The sequence below is a fragment of the Mya arenaria genome, chromosome 3 (assembly GCF_026914265.1).
Source record: "Mya arenaria isolate MELC-2E11 chromosome 3, ASM2691426v1".
Lineage (NCBI taxonomy): Eukaryota > Metazoa > Mollusca > Bivalvia > Myida > Myidae > Mya > Mya arenaria.
The window spans coordinates 29,085,502-29,107,943 of NC_069124.1; the positions used below are offsets into that span (position 1 = coordinate 29,085,502).

At 32.8% G+C, this 22,442-nt stretch overlaps 2 protein-coding genes across 2 annotated transcripts; both read right to left on the reverse strand.

Annotated features, from left to right (window-relative positions):
* Positions 1–3,129: 3,129 nt before the first annotated feature.
* On the reverse strand, positions 3,130–9,306 carry LOC128225930 (receptor-type tyrosine-protein phosphatase epsilon-like). The gene is made up of 14 exons (XM_052935823.1): positions 9,247–9,306; positions 8,893–8,980; positions 8,255–8,328; positions 8,079–8,115; positions 7,746–7,843; positions 7,168–7,290; positions 6,887–7,032; positions 6,602–6,737; positions 6,180–6,329; positions 5,003–5,140; positions 4,190–4,315; positions 3,864–4,021; positions 3,501–3,639; positions 3,130–3,211 (listed from the first exon to the last, which is right to left on the reverse strand). The coding sequence occupies exons 1-14, from the start codon at positions 9,304–9,306 to the stop codon at positions 3,140–3,142; spliced, it is 1,545 nt and encodes a 514-aa protein (XP_052791783.1). The 3' UTR covers positions 3,130–3,139.
* A 922-nt stretch (positions 9,307–10,228) lies between these two features.
* LOC128225931 (scavenger receptor class F member 1-like) lies at positions 10,229–21,940 on the reverse strand. Its single transcript, XM_052935825.1, has 6 exons — positions 21,778–21,940; positions 18,778–18,924; positions 18,286–18,432; positions 17,800–17,946; positions 16,761–16,907; positions 10,229–10,362 (listed from the first exon to the last, which is right to left on the reverse strand). The coding sequence occupies exons 1-6, from the start codon at positions 21,938–21,940 to the stop codon at positions 10,229–10,231; spliced, it is 885 nt and encodes a 294-aa protein (XP_052791785.1).
* Between the last annotated feature and the right edge of the window lie 502 nt (positions 21,941–22,442).

The following is a 22,442-nucleotide window of genomic DNA, read 5'->3' on the forward strand; positions in this document are numbered from 1 at the left end:
ACAAAAGGCTGTCAGTGGAGCTGAGATGAATAAATTTAATGAAATACTTTTTTCTGTTATTTTTGTTCATATTTCTACACGTTTAACCATGGCTTACAATTTTCAAATGTCTTATATATTTATGATATAACATTTCTGTTGTGTTTCTACTTTACCAGATTTGTGCCAATAAACGTGTTTTACGTTTTGTTATTGTTAGAGGTAAATTCATATAAACACAATGATTGCTATAAGTTGATTTTAATCATTGTCGATATAATCAAGCACATTTTGGTAGGAGCAAAGTAATGCAATTGATATATTGGTTAGGAACAACTTTTTCGCCAGTACCAACTAGTCGCCTGCGTTTGACAGTTGAATTAGTTATTTATACAAATTCCGGTTTGGTCGAAATGAATCTTCAAACAAAGAAAACTATTTTTCCCCTGAAAATAAGAAAATTATCTTCAATATTGAAATTGCACAAGGTTGCCCCATATATCTTCCAGCGGATGATTATCGAGATTTTAACACCCAACAAAATGGAAAATATTTCATCCCGAGATACTCGTTAAAACAGGGACGCATGCTCAGATTTATAGAAAGTAGAAATAAATGATATATTTTCATGTTAGTCGGGAACATTTTCTAAAAAATAGAAGTCTGAAGTGGGCGAATTATTGGTACCGTACACTGTGGTTTCGGTGAATTTAATGAGTAGGTTAGGCACAAGTATTCGTTCTTAAAATAAGCATACAATATCAATCTTATCACACGTTAGATCAGGAGCTTAGAATTTTCGGTAGTAAACATGGTTTGAACATGGTCAGTTGTTCTCATTGTATGCAAGAAAAACCTCCATTTGATACATGTACGTATATGATCGGTCACGAGTTGTTATTGATACACATTCAGGTGTTCCAAGTTCAGGGGCAATGCTCACATTGCTTCTATTTTTGTACAGCTGTTTTGATAAGCCCTTTAACTCTTGATATGTACTTAGAAGTAACACGTTTAGTCCTTGTGAAGCTGAACCTATTTTATGGTTGTCAATACCTACCAATTATATTACCATGTAGTGGATTGCTTGACAGGGAGTGTCAAGCGTTCATTAGACGTACTTTGTACCATTCAGTTGTCTATATTGGGGTTCTCGACAATAGTGTTTGCCACTTTTCTTTCGGTTAAAAAATTAATATAACGAAAAGAAAAAAAAACTACACACAAACAAAATGGGCTTGGAACCACTTCTAAGACAATTTCTATAACACAATTTTATCGTTGTTACTATTCAGTGCTCTTGTTTTTTTTTTAAGACAGTGGTCAGCGACCAATGCGAATACTTATATGCGAATATTATACCGCTCTAAAATGGTATGATGCATTCGTATTCTTGTTATTCAGGAAGTTGACCTCAATTCTCTTCAATATGGCGGCCATCGACCTTCTTTCAGATCATTAAGAGGGATTATACAGCATTGTAGCAGCTGAGCATAACCATTTATACTATGAAACTGGGTCTTGATTGGTATTTTTATTGACAAATCGTCGCAATTATTTGCAGGGAAATCACATGCATACAAACAGTTAACAAGGTTTTTATTATTAAAAAATTATTTCAGAACAAATGTCAAAGATCTCTGCAGTAGGGTTTTAACATTTAACAGGCCAGCGAACGGTACAAGATTTACATCACAAAATACTTCAGTTTGTACGATACTGCGATATATACTAGTAGTTCATTTAAAATATGTTTGTTGAAGTAGATTCTTTGAATAGTGTATTTATTATGTAACCAATAATGTATTCAACGTAAATGCTATTTTCCGTGTACGAAGTTAAAATAAAGAATTCCAATTTCAAGACATACAACATTTATACATAAAATCTGATTATAAGTATAGCACAAACAAATGGATAACAGTTTCTTCTTGTAGGCTTCTGTAAACAATGTACGTAAATTATTTCTTCGTCTTGAGTAACTGACCATCAAACAGCCTATATAGCTTCGTGTAGGCCATCCATACAATACGTGTAGGCTATCCATACAATACGTGTAGGCTATCCATACAATACGTGTAAGTCATCAATACAATACGTGTTAGTCATTCATACAATACGTGCAGGCTATATATACAATACGTGTAGGCTATCCATACAATACGTGTAGGTTATCTATACAATACGTGTTAGTCATCCATACAGCACGTGTTAGGCTGTCCATACAATACGTGTAGGCTATCCATACAATACGTGTAGGCTATCCATACAATACGTGTAAGTCATCCATACAATACGTGTTAGTCATCCATATAGTACGTGTAGGTCATCAATACAATACGTGTAGGCTATCCATACAATACGTGTAGGCTATCCATACAATACGTGTAGGCTATCCATACAATACGTGTAAGTCATCCATACAATACGTGTTAGTCATCCATACAATACGTGTAGGCTATCCATACAATACGTGTAGGCTATCCATACAATACGGGTAGGCTTTCCATACAATACGTGTAAGTCATCCATACAATACGTGTCAGTCATCCATACAATACGTGTAGGCTATCCATACAATACGTGTAGGCTATCCATACAATAACAACACCACATGAACAAAAATGCAATGGGTCACTATGACAAACGTGAAACATTCATGTGTATGTCATATAGCTAGCATTTTGATTAGCATTAGAAGATTTCCAAACTTACGACTAATCATGCAATGGAATAAAACTAGCCATAAAAAAACAAATAAACAAAAATCAAATCGTCACGATTACAAACGTTAAACATTTATAAGTATGTCATATGATTAGCATGTTGCATTGCGTTTTAAGATTTCCATTACCAAAACAAGTTATGCTTTAAAATAATAACTGATTATTAATGATAAAACACACGCACAAACACACGCACGCACATACGCACGCACGCACGCACGCACGCACGCACGCTCGCTCGCACGCACGCACGCACGCACGCACACACACACACACACACACACGTTTAGAATTTAAAGGAAGCAATGCGATTGAAGTATGATCTGTGTTTTTTTGTAAGTAAACGCCATAAAAACGTTAAAAAATACTTTATATTCGGACAGCATACTACAGTACTAAAACCTATAATAGTCAAGACCTTTTGCAGGTTTTCTTTAAATGTTCTCATAGTCCGTTATGCTCCTGGAATGTTCCAAAATTGAATCGTAAATGAATTTGTACTGGACCTGAAAACAAAGACAAACGAGTTAGAAATACTTATAAGGTGGAGAAATACTTATAAGGTGGTGAGAACCATAGACGAAACAATATTCAGTTTTTACATGCTGGGGATGAGCAAATCAACTACCGAAACTGTTGAATTGAGGTAAGTTTAGAACAAACAATAACAAAAATGGTTAAACGATTCAGTTGCACAGTCCCTGACATAAATGTTTTCTTTATTGGAATCTTTATGACAAAAAACAAAACATTAATACATGTAATGCAAACATGTAATATACAAATGTTACTCACAGTATTAGGTATGATGTCCCTGTTTCTCTGTTTCATTGTCTTCACAGTCTCCACGATGTTTATCTGACCTCGTGTCTTTTCCATGCGATGAAGCTCATTCAAAAGTACTGCGATTAATCCACTCCGCTCTTGTCCCGTCCTTGTTATGAAATTATATGTGTATATCAAAATGTGTTTAAAACATATTTTTTCTTTCTACAATTATCAGGATTTATTCGAATGACATGTCCAATTGCAAAACAAATCACTTCCGTATAGCCAATAACTAAAACGAGAGCCTACATTGAATTAATGAAATAGAAAACACAACACACTTAATTGAAAAACGCAACACATATTCAACTGCTTAAATAAGGTACCTACTCGCAGTGAATCAAAACAGGTCTGTTTTCGGCTAGGTGCGGCTGCCACTTTCTGACAGCATCGAGGCAGTCCAACATGTTTTGTATTGGCGGGAGTGCTTCGTCTTCAGTCCAACCGCTGATTTGAAACTGTTTTATTGTTGTCAGATATTCTTCGTCCTTAAATGGATATGCATATTAACTTTAACACTAAAAAATATATACTAAATTTCTCTTACATTATAAAATTCAATTAAATACTTATGTACACTTGAAAAGAATAGTGTTAAAGTGTTCGAAATAAGTATACACATTATGTTAATGTTTTGGATTACATTATATTACCACCTCATTGTTCTCGTCCCGAAATGAAAAGCTCCTTTCATTATATGTTTTGTTCTTCCGTTCTTGTATTAAGCTAACGGAATATCTTCCAACTTTTCCACCTCCATTTCCGCCCATGTACTCACAAGTCTATAATATATACCAAACAATTTGACTTGACGCTTGCCTGTTAGTGCTGTTAAAGATTGGAACAACAGGTGACTGTTCTGTTACTATGTTTAGTTTTAAGGCAATAGAGAGAGTTACGTTATCGGCGGTGTGTCTAAAACGTTATACTAATACAATGGGAACTACAGGGACAAACCCTTATAGCCAAACTATTAAAAGAACCCTGTTTAGGGACACAATGTTAAGGCCCAGCAGTCACGAAAAACAAGAGACACATTCAATAACCAAGACAGACATACACATTAAATTTTATCATGAGATACATGTCGGGGTTACCGCCTTAAACCGGCCAATAAAACAGCCGCTTACTGGAATCTTCTCCTTGATCTAGTGTTCACAAGTTAACACCTTTTTACCAAACAAATATTATAACAGAAACTGATTAAAACATTGTACATTTTCTCTTTTCACAAATATAAAAAAATACTACCATACTATATGCACTTCAATTAGCTGTCATTACCATTAACTATTTTATACTATATGTGCTGCTGAAGTATGGCTTGCGGATCGTAAAAATAAACTTTATACATTTATCAAAGGGTCGTTACAAGATAGCACCCTTTTGTGGCCGGATACGCCAATGATTCGATATGTATTTATGTTGTTTTGTACATTGTGGAATTAATTTGAAGTGTTAAACCACACCTGGTGTGCTCGGTTGGAAGTAGAGGTCAGCATAATGACGGTGATCACGTGCTGCTCCTCAACAAGAGACCAAAACTCTTCCAGCTGCTCTTCACATGGTGATTTACACATCAAAAACGTGTTATTTCCGGAAAAGTTCTAAAATATTCACATTTAAAATAGATATGCATCTGGTACTAGGAACACCCGAACGAATAGTGGAAAGGGAAGTTGTTTATGTCTGTATGCTAATATGCATTCAATATTTTGGCAAAAGGCTTGTCGTTATAAATTACATTGAAATGAGATATCTAATTTATCCATTCTGCATGAAATTTGCATTGGAATATACATGTTTATGCTAAAACTAGCTCATTAAATGAGGCAACGTTGACATTATACAGCACATATCGATCGCATTAAAATATATAAGTCATATAGTTGTAGTGTTTTTTGATAATGATAAAATTATCTCAGTCTAATGAATAATGGTTGGAAAACTTTTTCAATACATTTGTAAACATTGTACAAATACTTCGTTTGGATACAAACAATTTGGCACACCATATAACCGGGCAATGCTATTTGAAACAGATCAAACAGCAAACTTAGTTAGTTCGCTGGATACTTACTGGCAAAAGGTTTGCGCCGAACTGTTGTGTAAAATTTGAACCAAGATTCTTCAATTTCGGACTGTATGCGTCAACTTTAATTCAGAAGCAACAGATATTGATAATATGACTGCTTTTCACAGCTGTGTAAATGTACAAATGTGTCATTTTATATTTTTGGTTTAATTATTTTAAAAGGGATATCAGAGTGGACACATATTAAACACACATTAAACTCATCTAACTCATACTTTCTGAAGTTATTGTTTCCACGTTTCCATAAACTGGCTCATTCTGCACCTGCTCGGCTTCATTTGTAAGGCTTTTTTCAATCAACTGTAATTAGTTTGTTTAACATAACCTTGGATAAAGATAACATCAATAAAAATGGTACTGGTAACTAGCAAATAAACGGATTTAGGTCTATATAATTGAGCTAACACACACGAACTAAACTAATAAAAAACAAGAAACCAAACAATAAAATCAAAAGCCTTTAACAAGTTCCTTACCTTATTTGTTGTTTTTTTAAAAATAAAAACATTTTTTTTAGATTCATTGTTAACTTAGTGGTAAAATCATTCTACCTGAAATTGTTTAACAAGTCTTGACTGTTCTTCTCCAGTTTCCTTTGCGATCATGAAGGGATGGACATTTTCAAACTGTCTATGCCAGATGTGATCTGTGCCCATCAGCAGAGCTTCGGCAAGTGCTTCGTGCAAGTATATATACTGATCCTATGGGAGAATTATGATAAATTTACATAACATGGACTAACATACAAGGACATATAATCAAACCAGAACTCGGCAATTCTGAAACTCGAACATTCATGACTCTCCAAAGTCTCTTCAAAGTAAATCCAAATACCACATCAGATGTCAAAACAACTCGTCTTCTACGCAAATAGTAATATAACCATTAACATGGTGTTTCATAATGATATGAACAATCTACAAAGACAAGCCTGTACGTATAAAATCATTATCTAATATGGTTTAAAGCCGACCTTTGTCTGGACCATGTTGACTCGTTGCCGCCTCAGGGCTATAACCATCTCCAAAGGTTTAACACATTCTTCATACTTTGCTTGTTCTAACAGGTTGTCAAGAGCAACGAACGTGCCTGTCCGCCCCACACCGGCACTTTAAATATAAATTCCAACTGTTTAGATAGAAGGTTCATTTTGAATGTAAGGTCAAGGTCTTAACATTATGATTGTAATAACACATGCTAATGTTCATTTTTAGTATAATTATTCAGAAGGCATGACGTATTAAAACTTTATTGATACCTGCAGTGTACTATGATTGGTGCATTTGTAGACTGTGTTTCAACAACAGTCAAAAATTCAACCAGACACCATCCATTGTCAGGTACATCTTTGTCCGGCCAGGCTTTAAAATGATACTGTTGAATTTCCCTGGATTTGCATTTGGCCTGGAAAAAAGTATACGTCGTAACGGTCACTGAAACCATGAACAAAATGAGAATCGTGTGAGAAAAACAACTACATTTGATGACTATAACTAAGAAATTTAAATAGTATTAACTCCTTAAAATTTTGGAACAAACCTTTTTAGCAATTAATGTTCTTATTTCATAATCTCGAAACTTCTTCACAGCAATAATGGATATGTCGATTCCGCCGAAGGAGCAGGTTTGATCCATTTCCGGCCAATATTGAAGACACTTTATCTGATATAATATAAGCAACATGTACAATGTATCAATTTGCAGCATTCCTAAAATAAGTATAAATGCAAGAATAAAATTATATTATGATAAATATGATTTTAAACTGAAATTATCCACGTTAAATGATAATTGATGTGATTGCAAACAGAACAACACTGCAAAGGATTTGTCATGTTAAGAATGGCATACTTTTAGTTACTTTTCATATGTATGCAAAATATATTTGACATAATAATGAAAATGGGAACCTTCAATATAATCTAAAATACCAATTTTAGTTGGTCTCGGTTCAAACTTCCATATTGATATTGATATATTACATACCAACCAGTACCTTTTTAGCAACTGTTAATGGCGTGGTATTGAATTTAGTATAATTAAAAAATACAATATACAGAACGTTAACACAATCATTGATAAGCAACTTATCAGAGAGTTATTCAAGTTGATATTACCGCCGCCATTTCAATCAGGTTAGTAAGCATTACAATCTTTTCTGCATTCTCTTGCCAGACCATTCGCCAGAAATCGTCGATCATGTTATTCGTTGGACCTTTACTCAAGAATAGGAGTAAGGACGAAGCATTAAAATAGTATGTCAATAGTCAATTATTGCAAAGTTTAACATAAAGAAGACAACAATGTTATATGAAAACAGAGAGATATCATAAACTTTGAGATAAATATTTTTTGTTTGTATTTGACCCGAGCTACAATGATAACTGTCATGTGGCCTAACGTTTGTGTCAATTAATGAAACGTCGAATAAAAACGTAGTTGTGTGTTACCTTGAGAAGCGATAAACTTTTGAGCTTTGCAATAACCCTGTCAATACAAAATAGAAACAATTGTATCAGTTAAAGTATTAAAATATGGTGTTGGCTTCTGCTAAGAATTTGTTAAATGTTAATAACAAGGGGCATGTTATTTTTCGATTTATTTTAAGAGAGGTTAATGAGTTTACGTCAATGTAGCTCGCATTAATGTAATCGCAGTCGCCATCCCTTTCCTTCTGTAACGGCACGCGAGAGTGGTCATCTAAACATAACCAGAAAACGTATGAGTGACAAGACAATAATGAAATTAATTGCAACATATTTGTTTCCGGCTAGGACGAAGTCATCTTTCTCACCAAGGTAATTTAAAAAGAAACTAGTGTTCGTTATGGCGACCAAACCTTCCAAAACCTATTTGGTGTATACATTTAGAAGAATGAAGTCTGGAGTTACGAGAATTATGAGGAATTATTGCATTAAATCAAATAGTAACGAATGTGTTAATATCATACTTCAAGTGAGAGTATCCAGGTATCTAAGCATAATGTTGTTATTTTCAATTGAAATGGTTAGAAAATGTACTTTTTCCACCAGGCCTTCTTATTAGTTAAACAATTCCCATTTACTTTTTCTAAGTACACCATCTTGCTCTTCTTTCTCACTTTAACATTACTTGCGTATCCCTTACTGTATCATTTTTTTCCTTGCATTAATAGTTTTTCCATGCTTCCTTTTTATACATGTCCAAATGGCATATTTTGGTATGCTCAAGTTGCTCCTTTGTGTAATAAATAGTTTTAAGTTTTACTCGCCTATCGAAACTTACATGCATACATCTCCCTGTATCTATTTTTACCCTTGTATTCTTCCCTTCCAGCCACTTCGTGTTTATGAACAAGCCCTGTTGGAAGCTTCTGTGGACCAGAAAAAGATATGTTATTTTTAATCATAAATATTACGACACTTTAATTATTCTGGATTGTGTTTTCTGTTTTTGTTAATATTTCAAGCAAACGCTGCCACAGAACAAGATGATAACACTTAAACAAAAATCAGAAACAAAACAGGACATGTTTTTATCATTACTTCAACACGCACGCACATGAACACGCACACACAAACACAAACACACACACACACACGCGCGCGCGCGTGCGCACTCTCTAACATACACACTTACCTTTGCAGCAATTATACTAAGGATCCTATATCCATATCTAATGTTACACCATTTGTGCATATTTCTAACAATTCTAGAAATTTAGAGTTTTAGTAAATTATTTCTAGATATGTACTGTAGTACTTTTAAATTGCCATAATACATAAGTTTTGAGAACGATTAGTCACTCTTTACTATTTTAATCTTGCATACACACAGCCAACTTGATAACTACATTTTTTATAAAAATGGGGAAAAACCAACATGGAATAATCTTACTTAGAATAATTTACATTCCCACGTATGCATGTTTTATTTTATCCTAAGGACAATATAACAATTACAAATGAATCAAACAAATCACATGACTTTATGAAAAACAATTGAAACACGTTTTCAAAGCTTACTGCAAACTCGTCTTTAAAGTGTTGTCCTCTGTTCTTCTTGTTCTCTCTGATGTAATCCCAAAGCTTGTGAATCTGTATGCCAGGTATGTTATTTTTAAACACATAGTAATTTACATCGGTGTCCGTGGTGTGTTGAACTGAAATATGTTTGTTTTGTGCTATACTCTAACATGAAACAGTATGTGGTAAATGTGTTTGATCCTGGAATATTTTGAATTGCTTCTGAAAGTGAGATCCTAAACCATAAGTTTAATTCAGAAAGGGACTGTGATAATGAAAATCTTAAATATAACATTTCTGTGCTTTGATTGTCTCTTTTAGAACGATTTTGTAGACGTGCCAATCTTGTTTAAATTCAATATTAATATTTACTTACTTTCTGATGTTTTTGCAGGACTGTGCTTTAACGAATTTGAAACGGTTTGCTTTTGTGCATTAAACTCGATGTTTTCGTACGCTTTACTTGATTCTGTTGTTTGCGGTTTTCTGAAATATTAAAATAAACTTGTGGTTTATCATTCTTTGTTATTCGAAAAGTTGAGTCCAGTCACAATTAATTCTCAGTTATTACAGAACAAAATCAGCGTGACCATGGCTTACCTAAGTCTTCTTCTGTAGAAGAAAAACCCCACACCGACAATGACAGCGACACCACAAAGCGCTCCGATTACACCTCCAGCTACTGCACCGGCGTTAGAAGCTTCCTGATCTCTGTTATCTTCAGTGAGAGCTGAAATGTATAAAATTGTACCTACTAAGCTAATTAAAACAAGCATTTTAATGAAGTGTAATGGAACTTAGCAGTCTTCGAGAACATATTGCTTGATTGATATAAATGTATTGATGCTTCAAGCATATTCCATCTAAACATTCACGACATTATGCTACAGATCATGACTTTTCTCAATGAATATTTATAAAACATATCCTTTTAGCCCGCTAAATACTCCAATGGAAATACTAAATATTTTTTACATCATTATGCTACTGTTTGTTTTTATTAAATTTCACACCTAAACTGCAGTTACGTCCTCCATATCCGAACGAACAACCTGTAGAGCAATTTCCTAATCTGATATCACACACGGAATCAGAGTCAATGCAATGGCACGGTGAAGAACAGTTGTATCCAAAAAATCCGTTATTGCAAGCTGGAGATAAAGACAGTATTGCTATTTGTTCAAACATGTGTTATTTTATAAATATAACATATGACAACAGGATTTAATACAAATAGAACTTGGTTGGCAAATGTATTTCAAAGTATGTTTGGAAAAGGCTTACAAGGACAATAAATATTTAAGATTGTACAGTTACTTTCATCAAAGAAGACTGAGATATTGATGTCAAGTACATGAATATACGAACATCAATGACACACACATTACATTTAATGCAGTGAGATATTTTGTCTCAGATTTATCCCGATATTTTGATGATGTAACCATTGAACATTGTTTTACTTACACACTATTTTCACCAATATTTTATGTAACGTGAACATGCTTGACCTTTTCTTGATTCTTAACCTTTTGAAATGTTTAGAGATTTATTGTTTGATCCAGTCATATCATGTATTGTTACCTTTTATCTTGTAGTCTGATGTGTTTAAATATATGTTTATATGTCACAAGTAATTGTACAGTTTACGTAAATACATTTCTATTTTGTTAAGCTCTTTACAATTAGTCTATTTACATTTTCTACTTCTACTTTAAAGACTGGAACCAGATTAGCATATGACGTCATAATATATCTTGCGGTATCATGTAATAAAACAGTTATTTTCTTATTAGCTGTATAATATGCAGCTTTCGCCTCGTTCAATAAGGATATTTTTATAATATTACAGCATATGTCACAGTTAATAAGTATATGTTACTATGTTTTATTAATATAAAATAATAAATAATAATAATAATAAAGTAAAGAACGAATGAACGAAAGTTTATTCAATGAAAGGCCTCCAGCCCATAATACATGTTACAATGCATATCAAATATAACAAAATGCATATATATAACTAAATAAGAGTTGTGTCTCTTGGTTAGCAAGTTAAGTGTTATCTATAGCTAACATGAGTTTATGAATGTAAAGAGCAATGGATTTAATATGGGTAACATTTTCCGATGCCGTCATATTATAGAAATGAACAATGTCAGTATTTCCACGATACCAAAAGAACAAATAATTTTCCCGGATGTCATTGAATCTTGAACACTTGAAAAATACATGATATTCATCTTCAATAACAAGTATGTCTTTATCCAATAAACAATAAATACAAAAGTGATCACTTCTATTAATACAAAAAATCGACCAATTTCAATATCATGGAGTTTATGACTAGATGTTCTAAATCTAGCCAATGATTTTCGTACAGGAAACGGTGAACTGATATTAAGGTATCTTTCAACATTCAATAAAGACTTAAAGCATTTATAAGTATCATAACGTAAGGAATTATTTACATCACAAAGCCATGTGTGTCTAGAACAATCAGCAATTCTTAATTTAAATTGACACATAAATATATTTATATCTCCCACATCCTGGGCAATCCAAGCATACCCAAAGCCATATGTAAACACTATTTCTTTTATGTAAGTATCCCATGTACGCCTACCTAAACTATCAAGATTTTTTATCATAATATATGAATTTCTAGGGAATCTCTTTTTAAGCATTTGTAATACTTTGCACCAATATATTACACATTTCGTGACATAAATAGTGAACATTGGTAATCTACCACATTCTCCTCAAGCCACACAATTATTTTCAGAACTCTTAACTCCGAGAAAATATTACAAAAGAAAAGCTGTACTTTTTTACTCTCATTACATTCCTTGAATCCCCAAATTTCTGAGCCAAATGTCAGTATCGGGGAGACCATTGTATCAAAAAGTTTAAAAAATTCATTATGATTAAACGTACCAAATGACAACTGAGAATTTTTAATTAAAAAAAAAGAAGCTTTTCTTGCCTGAGCTGCTAATTTGGATTTAGCTGCAGACTAAGATAATGTTGAAGTAAACAATAATAAAGTAAAGAGTGCCGTAGAACAAAAACATACGCTTGGCTGTTGGTTGTTAAGTCAGTCAAATAGGGGCTTCATTCAACAATTATTTCGGACAGAGTTTAGGGCCTTGCTTTTCACGTGCCCGTTTCTCTTGCAACATGTGTTCGAAGTTTCATGTGATGATTTTTAATGAATAATGTTAATAATGAATTAAAATACAGTTATTTCCCCTGTTTTACAGAAATAACATAATTATTCAACTTACTTTCTATGAATGTATTTTCAACAAAAACTATTGGCATTTTAATTGAATTATGTATTTTGTTAATTGTTCTATATTAATGTGTCTAAACTATAACACCCGGCTCATGACTCAATGTGCATAAACACCTGGAGCTATGCCATGTACAATGAAATGTTACTAAATCAAATATATACATACAGGTTATTTACTTGAAATATTTGTTTGCTCCAGACGTTTTTGTATTAAAGAAAACATATATAAAAGCCATTCGAATTGGGAATTAAGGATTTCAGCATGGCATCGATCATCAAATTTAAATTAAGATCATTGCTTGGAATCACCTTAAGGATTAAATAAATACAGAACCCGAGCATTTAAAATTAGTTATGTTATTTACAAACATTTTTGCAAATTTTCTTTGATCAATGAGTTTATGGGTATTTCCGGATATTACAATTTCATGTGTGTAACGAGGATATAATAGTTAATAATAACACTTAACATTTACGATAACTATCGAATAGAAACTCAAAGTAAATTCAAGGAAAATAAATAATGTGACGGACATTGTGATCGACCAGAGTGGAAATTTTGAATATTGAAATGTACCGGACATTTCGTTCTGTCCTACGAACATTCGCGTAGACTGCCCTATATCCTGCGACAAATCGTCTTATTGACGTTCATATTTAAGACGAGATACAGGGACAAACACAATTTTCATAAAAGCAAATATAAACCTTGTATAGAAGCATATAGCAGTGTCAGCATGCAGAGTTATCTCCTAAGCTAACATGCCCTAAGACTATTGATGGGTATCCATCACATTTGATTTCGTTTCCATACGATTTGTCGGTTCCATGTATACTTAGCTGTTTGATTACAGATTGCATACAGATAAAAATATTACATTCTTAAAGATTGTATTTATAGTGTGTGTGTGTGTGTGCGTTTTCTTTACAAACAACGTCTCATATATGAATATCTACAACAATATCCATTTAATGACTATGAAAATTGTGTTTTAACTGTGTTTCGAGAACTGAAACTTTATTTAAATCTGAATCTTGATAAGACAATATTATCAATGTTATCAATTCATATTTCGGTCCGACAGATATTCTCTTTTATTCCACTTCTCAGTGATTTAACGTATAAGTATTCACTATATGTTCAATTAAGACAAAATCATATTTAACGTTACTATTGAGTTAGATATCATTTGTTTATCCTTTGTACTGGATTTTAAAACTTAAACCGGACACTGCTTTTCTTTAAAAAAATACAACATTATTTAAAGAAGACACTGGTACAACAAATAAACTGTTATCCATGTGACTGGTGCAAAATTGGGACTATTGAAATGTCATCGATATTCGGTTTATAGTCTACAACTCCAATCTAATCAGAACGTTCCTTTGTACATCCAACGGGACAAACACCTTGTCAATAATAGCATTTGGACGACATTCGCCTCAATTTTTTTTTATTTCTTTCCATATTCTCAATCTTAAAATCTTAATTAGAAGTGGTGCCGCAGTAACCAGATATATAGACATATCAACTGGGCGTTTTAGGCTCATGGTTTTATACAGAATATAACAAACTGTTAATGAAGTAGCTATAAGGAGCTCATGTAAGTCTTCCTTCATACGACTTGTTATGACGTACATAATTGAAACAGATGGGTGCAGTGAAAACGCGTAAGATCATACGCATGTACATCCGCTATTTTCTCTTGCCATACTACCTTCTTTTATCAAAGTGCATTTTAAACGCAAATTCTGTTTTTTCTAAAGAAAACAATTATTACATTAACAGGAAAAACAAACTAATACTTACGAGTTTTACACTTTGAGTCGACCTGAAAATTATAACCAAGCTGGCATCCATTGTTGCATACCCCACTGTCATGGTGACACTCTTTTGTAATGCAATGTTGGCTGCAACTGATGGAGCACTTGTCGCCATAGCTACCAGTGGGACATTCTTGAAAACATAAAACAGCCTGGATTTGTTTACGCCTTACAACATTTATGCACCTCACACATCTTTACATAGTTCACCGAATTTGATTTGTCGCCCGTCGGCAGCGCCGAGTTTTGTCGAGCAAAAAAAAGCACAGGGCATCTACTGACCATATAAAATGTGCATACGAAGGCTGAGAGCTCTACAACAAGTCATGCACAGGTAAATGATAGGAAACTCAAAGCGGTAAGATAACCTTTGTTGCATTTATATCCAGTGTAACCTTCTGCACAGCAACCCGTGCTATGTCCATCAGTTTTGTAACTTTGTGGCTCTTTTATATTGTTCACACACGCTTGTACTATCAAGGTAGAACCCAGGATACTTACAATAATTTTGATTTGAATGTAAAGTGACTTTTAACATTATCATACAGGATACAAGTTGTACAAAAAGTATACCGCTTTGGTAATTTTTTTTATCACAATGGGAATAAAGAGTGTTTTTTTAAAATAAACTCCATTTAGATGAAAACCAAATATAATTATAGTGATTTAAAGATTTTATTATTTTGCCAAAACAAATATGTAGCAGATTGGGCCGTATTTTGTATTTTCTATGAACTGTCTTCGCTGCAACTTCGTCCATAATAGACTTCTGTACAGCCGAAATAATAAAAAAATCAACTGATCACAAACTATGTTGTAGATGTTTGGTAAAAATAAATAAATAACAATAAGGTCTGTTCAGAAGATGCAAATATGAATCAAGGGTTATGATTCATTTTACTCCATTAAGATGAGAACAAACATCACATTCTTTTAATGAAAATACAATCTTTTCAAAAAATAATATGTTGCAGTGTTGGCAACATTTTGTGTGTTTGTAACTTACCCGATGAGCAGTTATTGTTTACTGTAAAATCGAATCCTGGTTTGCATCCTAGTACGCAGTTGCCGTTCTCTGCGTTGCATTTATTATCCATACAATTCTGTGAACATTTTGTACTGCAATTTTGTCCATAATAGCCTTGAGTACAAACTGTAACAAATTCAACAAACTCTTCAAGTAGTTATAAACATTTGGTAAAAACAGAAAAACATAATTTATATTCTATTTAGAAGATCCTAAAGGGATATCGATTTTGGTTTAACTCCATTTTGCTGATACTATCTTTTTTCTGTTATCTGTTTGTAAAAACATACAAATTTGCCTCAATAAATGTGTTATAGCTGTCACACTACACAACATATATCAGTGTAACCTCATTCTTGACAAATTTTTAATTAATTTAAGTTATGCTTATGTCTATAACCCTGCACACAAATATTTAAATGAAAAAAAAAAACACACTGGCGTTAACAGAAGAAATTACCCGATGTGCAGTTCTTGTTTTTTGCATAATCAAATCCTGGTTTGCATCCGAGCACGCAGTTGCCTTCCTGTGCGTTGCAAATGTCGTTCATACAATTCTGTGAACAATTTGCGCTACAATTTTGTCCATAATAGCCTTCGTTACAGACTGTAACACAATTCAACAGACTAAGTACGTAGTTCTAGATGTTCGGTGAAACTTACATATTATAATGCAAGTTCTGTTCAGAAGATTCAAACGGGAATCAATTCAGAGTTTTGAACATTTAAATCAATTCATACCATTTATATGAAAACAAACTCTAATCATAAAGATTTAAAGGTACGATGAAACTCTTAAAAATAAATGTGTTGCAGGTTCAGCCACGTTTTCTTTTCATTTTGTAGATGTCTCATTAAACAAACCATATATATATGTATAACCTCAGTCCTGAAAACTTTTCAATGATTAACGTCAAATGTATGGATATAACTTAAGACACGAATATTACAGGGAACAAAAAATTACGGAATTACTTACAAGATGAGCAGTTCTTGTTTATTGCAAAATCAAATCCTGGTTTGCATCCAAGCACGCAGTTGCCGTCCTCTGCGCTGCAATGATCATCCATGCAATTCTGTGAACATATTTCGCTGCAATTTTGTCCATAATAGCCTTGTGTACAGACTGTAACAAAGTTCAACAGACTTTTCAAGTAGTTGTAGATATTTAATAAAAATAAAAGATCATACGTTAGGTTCTGTAAAAAGATTCAAAAGGGGAATCAATTAAGGGTTTTAATTTATTATACTCCATTTTGTTTAGATCAAACTTTTATTCTACTGATTTGTCAGATGATTTAATTTTGCCTCAAAGAATGTGTAAAAGATTGGCTATATATCATGTAACTGTCACATTACAAAACAATTATCAGTAAAACCTCAGTCTTGACAAAGATAACAATCATTATTAAGGTCAAGTTATTTCATATTTATGTGCACACGATAATTCCAATGGACAAAACATTGGCGTTAACGAAATTCATTACCCAATGAGCAACTAATGTTCAATGCAAAATCGAATTTTGGTTAGCATCATAGTACGCAGTTGCCGTTCTATGCGTTGCAATTATTATCTTTACAATAATGTGAACAATTTTACTGCAATTTTGTCCATAATAGCCCTATGTACAGACTGTAACCAATTTCAATTGACGAAAAAAGTTGTTCTAATTGTTAGAACAAAATAATTAAATCATAAACTAGGTTTTGTTCAAAACAAGCAAATGGAATCTTATTTGGGTTTTTGATTAAATAAATCAATGAAATGGAAAGCAACTTTAAAAATAATGATTTTATTATATTATTAATAATAAAAAATAATGATTTTAAATAAAAAAACGAACTTTGCCAAAACATAATTGTTGCAGATTTGGCCATGTTTTGTCTTATTGTAGCTGTCTCATTAAAACAAAACATATAAATGTATAACCTCTTGTAAACCTTTCATTTATTTACCTTATGTTTATGCATAAACATTTTGACACGAACAAAACATTGGTATTAATGGAGTAACTTACCAGATGAACAGGTATTGTTTATTGCAAAATCAAATCCGGGTTTGCATCCTAGCACGCAGTTGCCGTCTTCTGCGCTGCAATTATCATCCATGCAATTCTGTGAACATTCCCCGCTGCAATTTTGTCCATAATTGCCTTGTGTACAAACTGTAACAAAATTCAACAGACGTTTCACGTAGTTCTAAATATTTGGTACAAAACAAAAAAGCAATAGTTAAATTATTTAAAGAAGCTCCTTAAGGGGAATCAATTAAGTTTTTTTTTAATTTACTCCATTATGATGAGTACAATTTATATGTATTCAATTTAGCCTCTGTCAATGCATGCGCTATAGCTCGGCTATTTTTGAAGCAATCACATTATAAAACATGTACCAGTATAATCTAAGTCAAGACAAACGCATAATTATCAAAGTCATGTTTATGCATTTGAATGTGAAACGATTATTCAAATGGACAACACAAAGGCGTTAACAGAATAAATTACCTGTTGAGCAATTCTCGTTTATTGTAAAATCGAATCCTGGTTTGCATCCTAGTACGCAGTTGCCGTCCTCTGCGTTGCAATTATTATCCTTACAATTCTGTGAACATTCCCCGCAGCAATTTTGTCCATAATTGCCTTGTGTACAAACTGAAACAAAATTCAACAGCTTTTCACGTAGTTCTAAATATTTTGTACAAAAAACAAACAAAAAACATTAGATAAAATATTAAAAGAGGCTCCCAAAGGAGAATCAATAAAGTTTTTTTTTAAATTAACTCCATTATGATGAGTACAATATATATGTATTCAATTTAGCCTCTGTCAATGCGTGCGCTATAGCTCGGCTATTTTTGAAGCAATCACATTATAAAACACGTATCAGTATAATCTAAGTCAAGACAAACGCACAATTATCAAAGTCATGTTTATGTATTTGAATATGCACACGAATATTCAAATGGACAACACAAAGGCGTTAACAGAATAAATTACCTGTTGAGCAATTCTCGTTTATTGTAAAATCGAATCCTGGTTTGCATCCTAGTACGCAGTTGCCGTCCTCTGCGTTGCATTTATTATCCATACAATTCTGTGAACATTTTGTAGTGCAATTTTGTCCAAAATAGCCCTGTGTACAGACTGTAACAAAATTTAATAGACCATAATAATTTTTCTAGATGTTTTGAAAAAAAGCTTTATTTTTGTTCTGTTTAATAGATACAATAGAGAGATATATTAGGGTTTTGATTTATTTTAATCCATTGAAATGGAAATCAACTTTCATCATAATGAATTCAAAGAAAATACAAATTGCCAAAACATATGTGTTGCAGATTAGGCCATATTTTGTCTTTTTTTAACTGTCTCATTAAAATAAAACAAATAAATGTATAACCTCAGTCTTAATTGTTTTTCATTTATTAACGTTATGTTTATGCATATACATTTTGACACGAATATTCCACTAATAAAACATTGGCATTGATGGAGTAACCTACCAGACGAGCAGTTATTGTTTATTTCAAAATCAAATCCTGGTTTGCATCCTAGCGCACAATTGCCGTCCATTGCGCTACAATTATCATCCTTGCAATAGTGTGAACATTCCTCGCTGCAATTTTGTCCATAATTGCCTTGTGTACAGACTGTTATAAAATTCAACAAGTTTTCACGTAGTTCAAGATTATTGGTAAAAACATAAATCATTGTTAGGTAATGTAAAGAACTTCCCAAAGGAAAATCAGTAAAGGGTTTTATTTAATTTACTCCATTTTGGTGAGTACATTTTTTATGTTCTCAATTTTAAGAAAAAAAAATTTAGCTTCAATACATGCGTTATAGATTTGCTATTTCTGAAGCAATGACATTATAAAACATATATCAGTATAATCTAATTCAAGACAAACACATAATTATCAAAATAATGTTTATGCATTTGAATGTGAAACGATTATTCAAATGGACAACACAATGGTGTTAACGAAATAAATTACCTGTTGAGCAATTCTCGTTTATTGTAAAATCGAATCCTGGTTTGCATCCTAGTACGCAGTTGCCGTTCTCTGCGTTGCATTTATTATCCTTACAATTCTGTGAACATTCCCCGCTGCAATTTTTTCCATAATTGCCTTGTGTACAAACTGTAACAAAACTCAACAGACTTTTCAAGTAGTTCTAAATATTTGGTACAAAAAAGCATTAGTTAAATTATTTAAAGAAGATCCCAAAGGGGAATCAATTAAGTTTATTTTTTACTCAATTTTGATGAGTACAATTATTATGTATTCAATTTAGCCTCTGTCAATGCATGCGCTATAGCTCGGCTATTTTTGAAGCAATCACATTATAAAACATGTACCAGTATAATCTAATTCAAGACAAACGCATAATTATCAAAATCATGTTAAACTTTATGTATTTGAATGTGCATACGAATATTCAAATGGACAACACAATGGTGTTGAGGAAATAAATTACCTGTTGAGCAATTCTCGTTTATTGTAAAATCGAATCCTGGTTTGCATCCTAGTACGCAGTTGCCGTCCTCTGCGTTGCATTTATTATCCTTACAATTCTGTGAACATTTCTTACTGCAATTTTGTCCATAATAGCCCTGTGTACAGACTGTAACAAAATTTAATGAACCATCAACGTTGTTTTAGATGTTTGGTAACAGTAATTAACTTTTATTTTAGGTTGTGTTTAGAAGATGCAAACGGGAATCAGTCAAGGGTCTTGATTCATTTTACACAATTAACGTCAGAACAAACTGGTATCATAAAGATTTCAAAGAAAATATACAGAATGCAAATAATAAAAAAAAAAAACATTGCAGAAATAAATGTGTTGCAGTTTCGGCCACATTTGGTCTTTTTGTAGCTGTTATCCACAAATATGTTCTTAAACATTAACATATTCTCAGTGGCTTCTCAATAATAACATATATCAAGTGAAAACAGTAATAATTTCAAGTGTTTGAATTACTCTCGAATCCGATTCATTGGTTTAAACCAGTTTTGTTATTCTTTTGGATAATTTTGTATAAGTAATCCCTGGTGTGGACCGAACCCAACATATTTTCATTGAGAGGTGGAGACCTATACCGCAGGAACTCTCTCACAAAAAAAAGACAACTCTTACCCACAACAGTCTTTGAAGTTTTGTAATTGTTATAAATCTTAGATCTTGCCGTCCCAGATAACACTTTGAATATATATATACCGAACTGGTATAATAATTGATGATGGGGAGATTTGTATACAAAATACTGATAATTTAAAAAATATATATACCAGTTTCACAAGTAGGCGGCTTCCAACCCGGCTCACAAACTGTGCAGTTGCCAGAAATAACTTCACATTCGTTCTTACAATGACATCTTCGCAAACACTTGTCACCAAAATATCCAGAAGAGCATTCTGTCATAATTTTAAAAATCTATGTTGTTTTAATTTTATCATGTGTGTATAAAAGAACCATGTTGAAGTCAAGACATGCCAAGCATGCACTCCTATGAAAAAAACATTGCTTATTTTTCAATTTGTACCCTAGAAACATTTATTTCGATGAATGGACCTAAGATTAATGTTAATTTTTAAAGGGAGATAGTATTCATAATGACCAACACCAAACGGTAATTTAATTAAAACAGAAACTTGTAACCTTGAGCCTAAATTGTCCAATGTCCAATAGAATTACTGACACTTTTGGTAGTTCTTTAAAAAACATATGTATAAAATTTCATATTCACAAATAAAAGAGGCAAGACGAACTCTTGAAAGCATCTAATATTTCCTTGCAATTGTCTTAAGTTTTTACACATAACAATTTAAGCTTGTCGATTCCCGAAGCTTTTAAACGAAGGATAGTTCTTGGAAAGACAATGAGTTATTTGACAATAATCATGTTGAGCAAAAAAGTAGTAACATATATCATTTTTATCTCACAAAGATGTCTCAAATCAAGAATACTGTACAGAGTATGCCTTCTTACTTGCTTCGAATACTTCTACTTCACAAATAGTCATCACGTCTTTTGCTGTATCTTTTTTGATGTTGATATACTGGGCAACCCGAGGAGCGTTATAAAAGAGCACAGTTAACCCAGTAGTATTTGAATCAGGGTTATGAACGACTATACTTCTGTTATCTCTCATCGTTTCGTTACTTATATAAGCAGCAAGGCTTTGACTTTGCTCTTTTGCAGCATCTGTAATTACATATATCATATATTCGCGTGCAACAAAGCCGCTTCCACCCTGCTCCTGGGTTGGACCAACGGTCTCTGTGTCGAACCTGGCCTATCGGAGCTAATATCCCGTACCAAGTCCGAACCGTAAACATAAACATATACATACTATCATTAACGGGTATTTCATAATTAAGCCTTTTGTAAGTCGATCTAATACTAATTAAAATGGCAACTGTTAAAGCAGAAGATAAAACATCAAAAATCGTTGAACGACTATAGCCTTATAATCATTTACTGTTTCACACTAAGACATATTTATTTTCCTACTTCATTTAAAAAGAAGAAATCAGCATTAAAGATATATTTTTTCTTCAATCGTCATAGCGTTTGTTTTATTCTAACTGATTGTCTGATTTACGCAAAGTCATATATCTTTATCCTACCTTTTTTAAATCGAAGGATTCTAG

Bases quoted from the DNA above. Each gene is read 5' to 3' on its own strand.
- LOC128225931 (XM_052935825.1), bottom strand. From the start codon at position 21,940: ATGAGAGATAACAGAAGTATAGTCGTTCATAACCCTGATTCAAATACT. The intron at 18,433-18,777 runs GTAATTTATTCT...ATTTTGTTTCAG, and splicing joins AAACGAGAATTGCTCAACAG to TTTGTACACAAGGCAATTAT. The intron at 16,908-17,799 runs GTAAGTTACTCC...ACTTTGTTACAG, and splicing joins AAACAATACCTGTTCATCTG to TCTGTACACAAGGCTATTAT.
- LOC128225930 (XM_052935823.1), bottom strand. From the start codon at position 9,306: ATGCACAAATGGTGTAACATTAGATATGGATATAGGATCCTTAGTATA. The intron at 6,330-6,601 runs GTCGGCTTTAAA...ATTCTCCCATAG, and splicing joins TCAACATGGTCCAGACAAAG to GATCAGTATATATACTTGCA. The intron at 4,022-4,189 runs GTGGTAATATAA...TATCCATTTAAG, and splicing joins TTCGGGACGAGAACAATGAG to GACGAAGAATATCTGACAAC.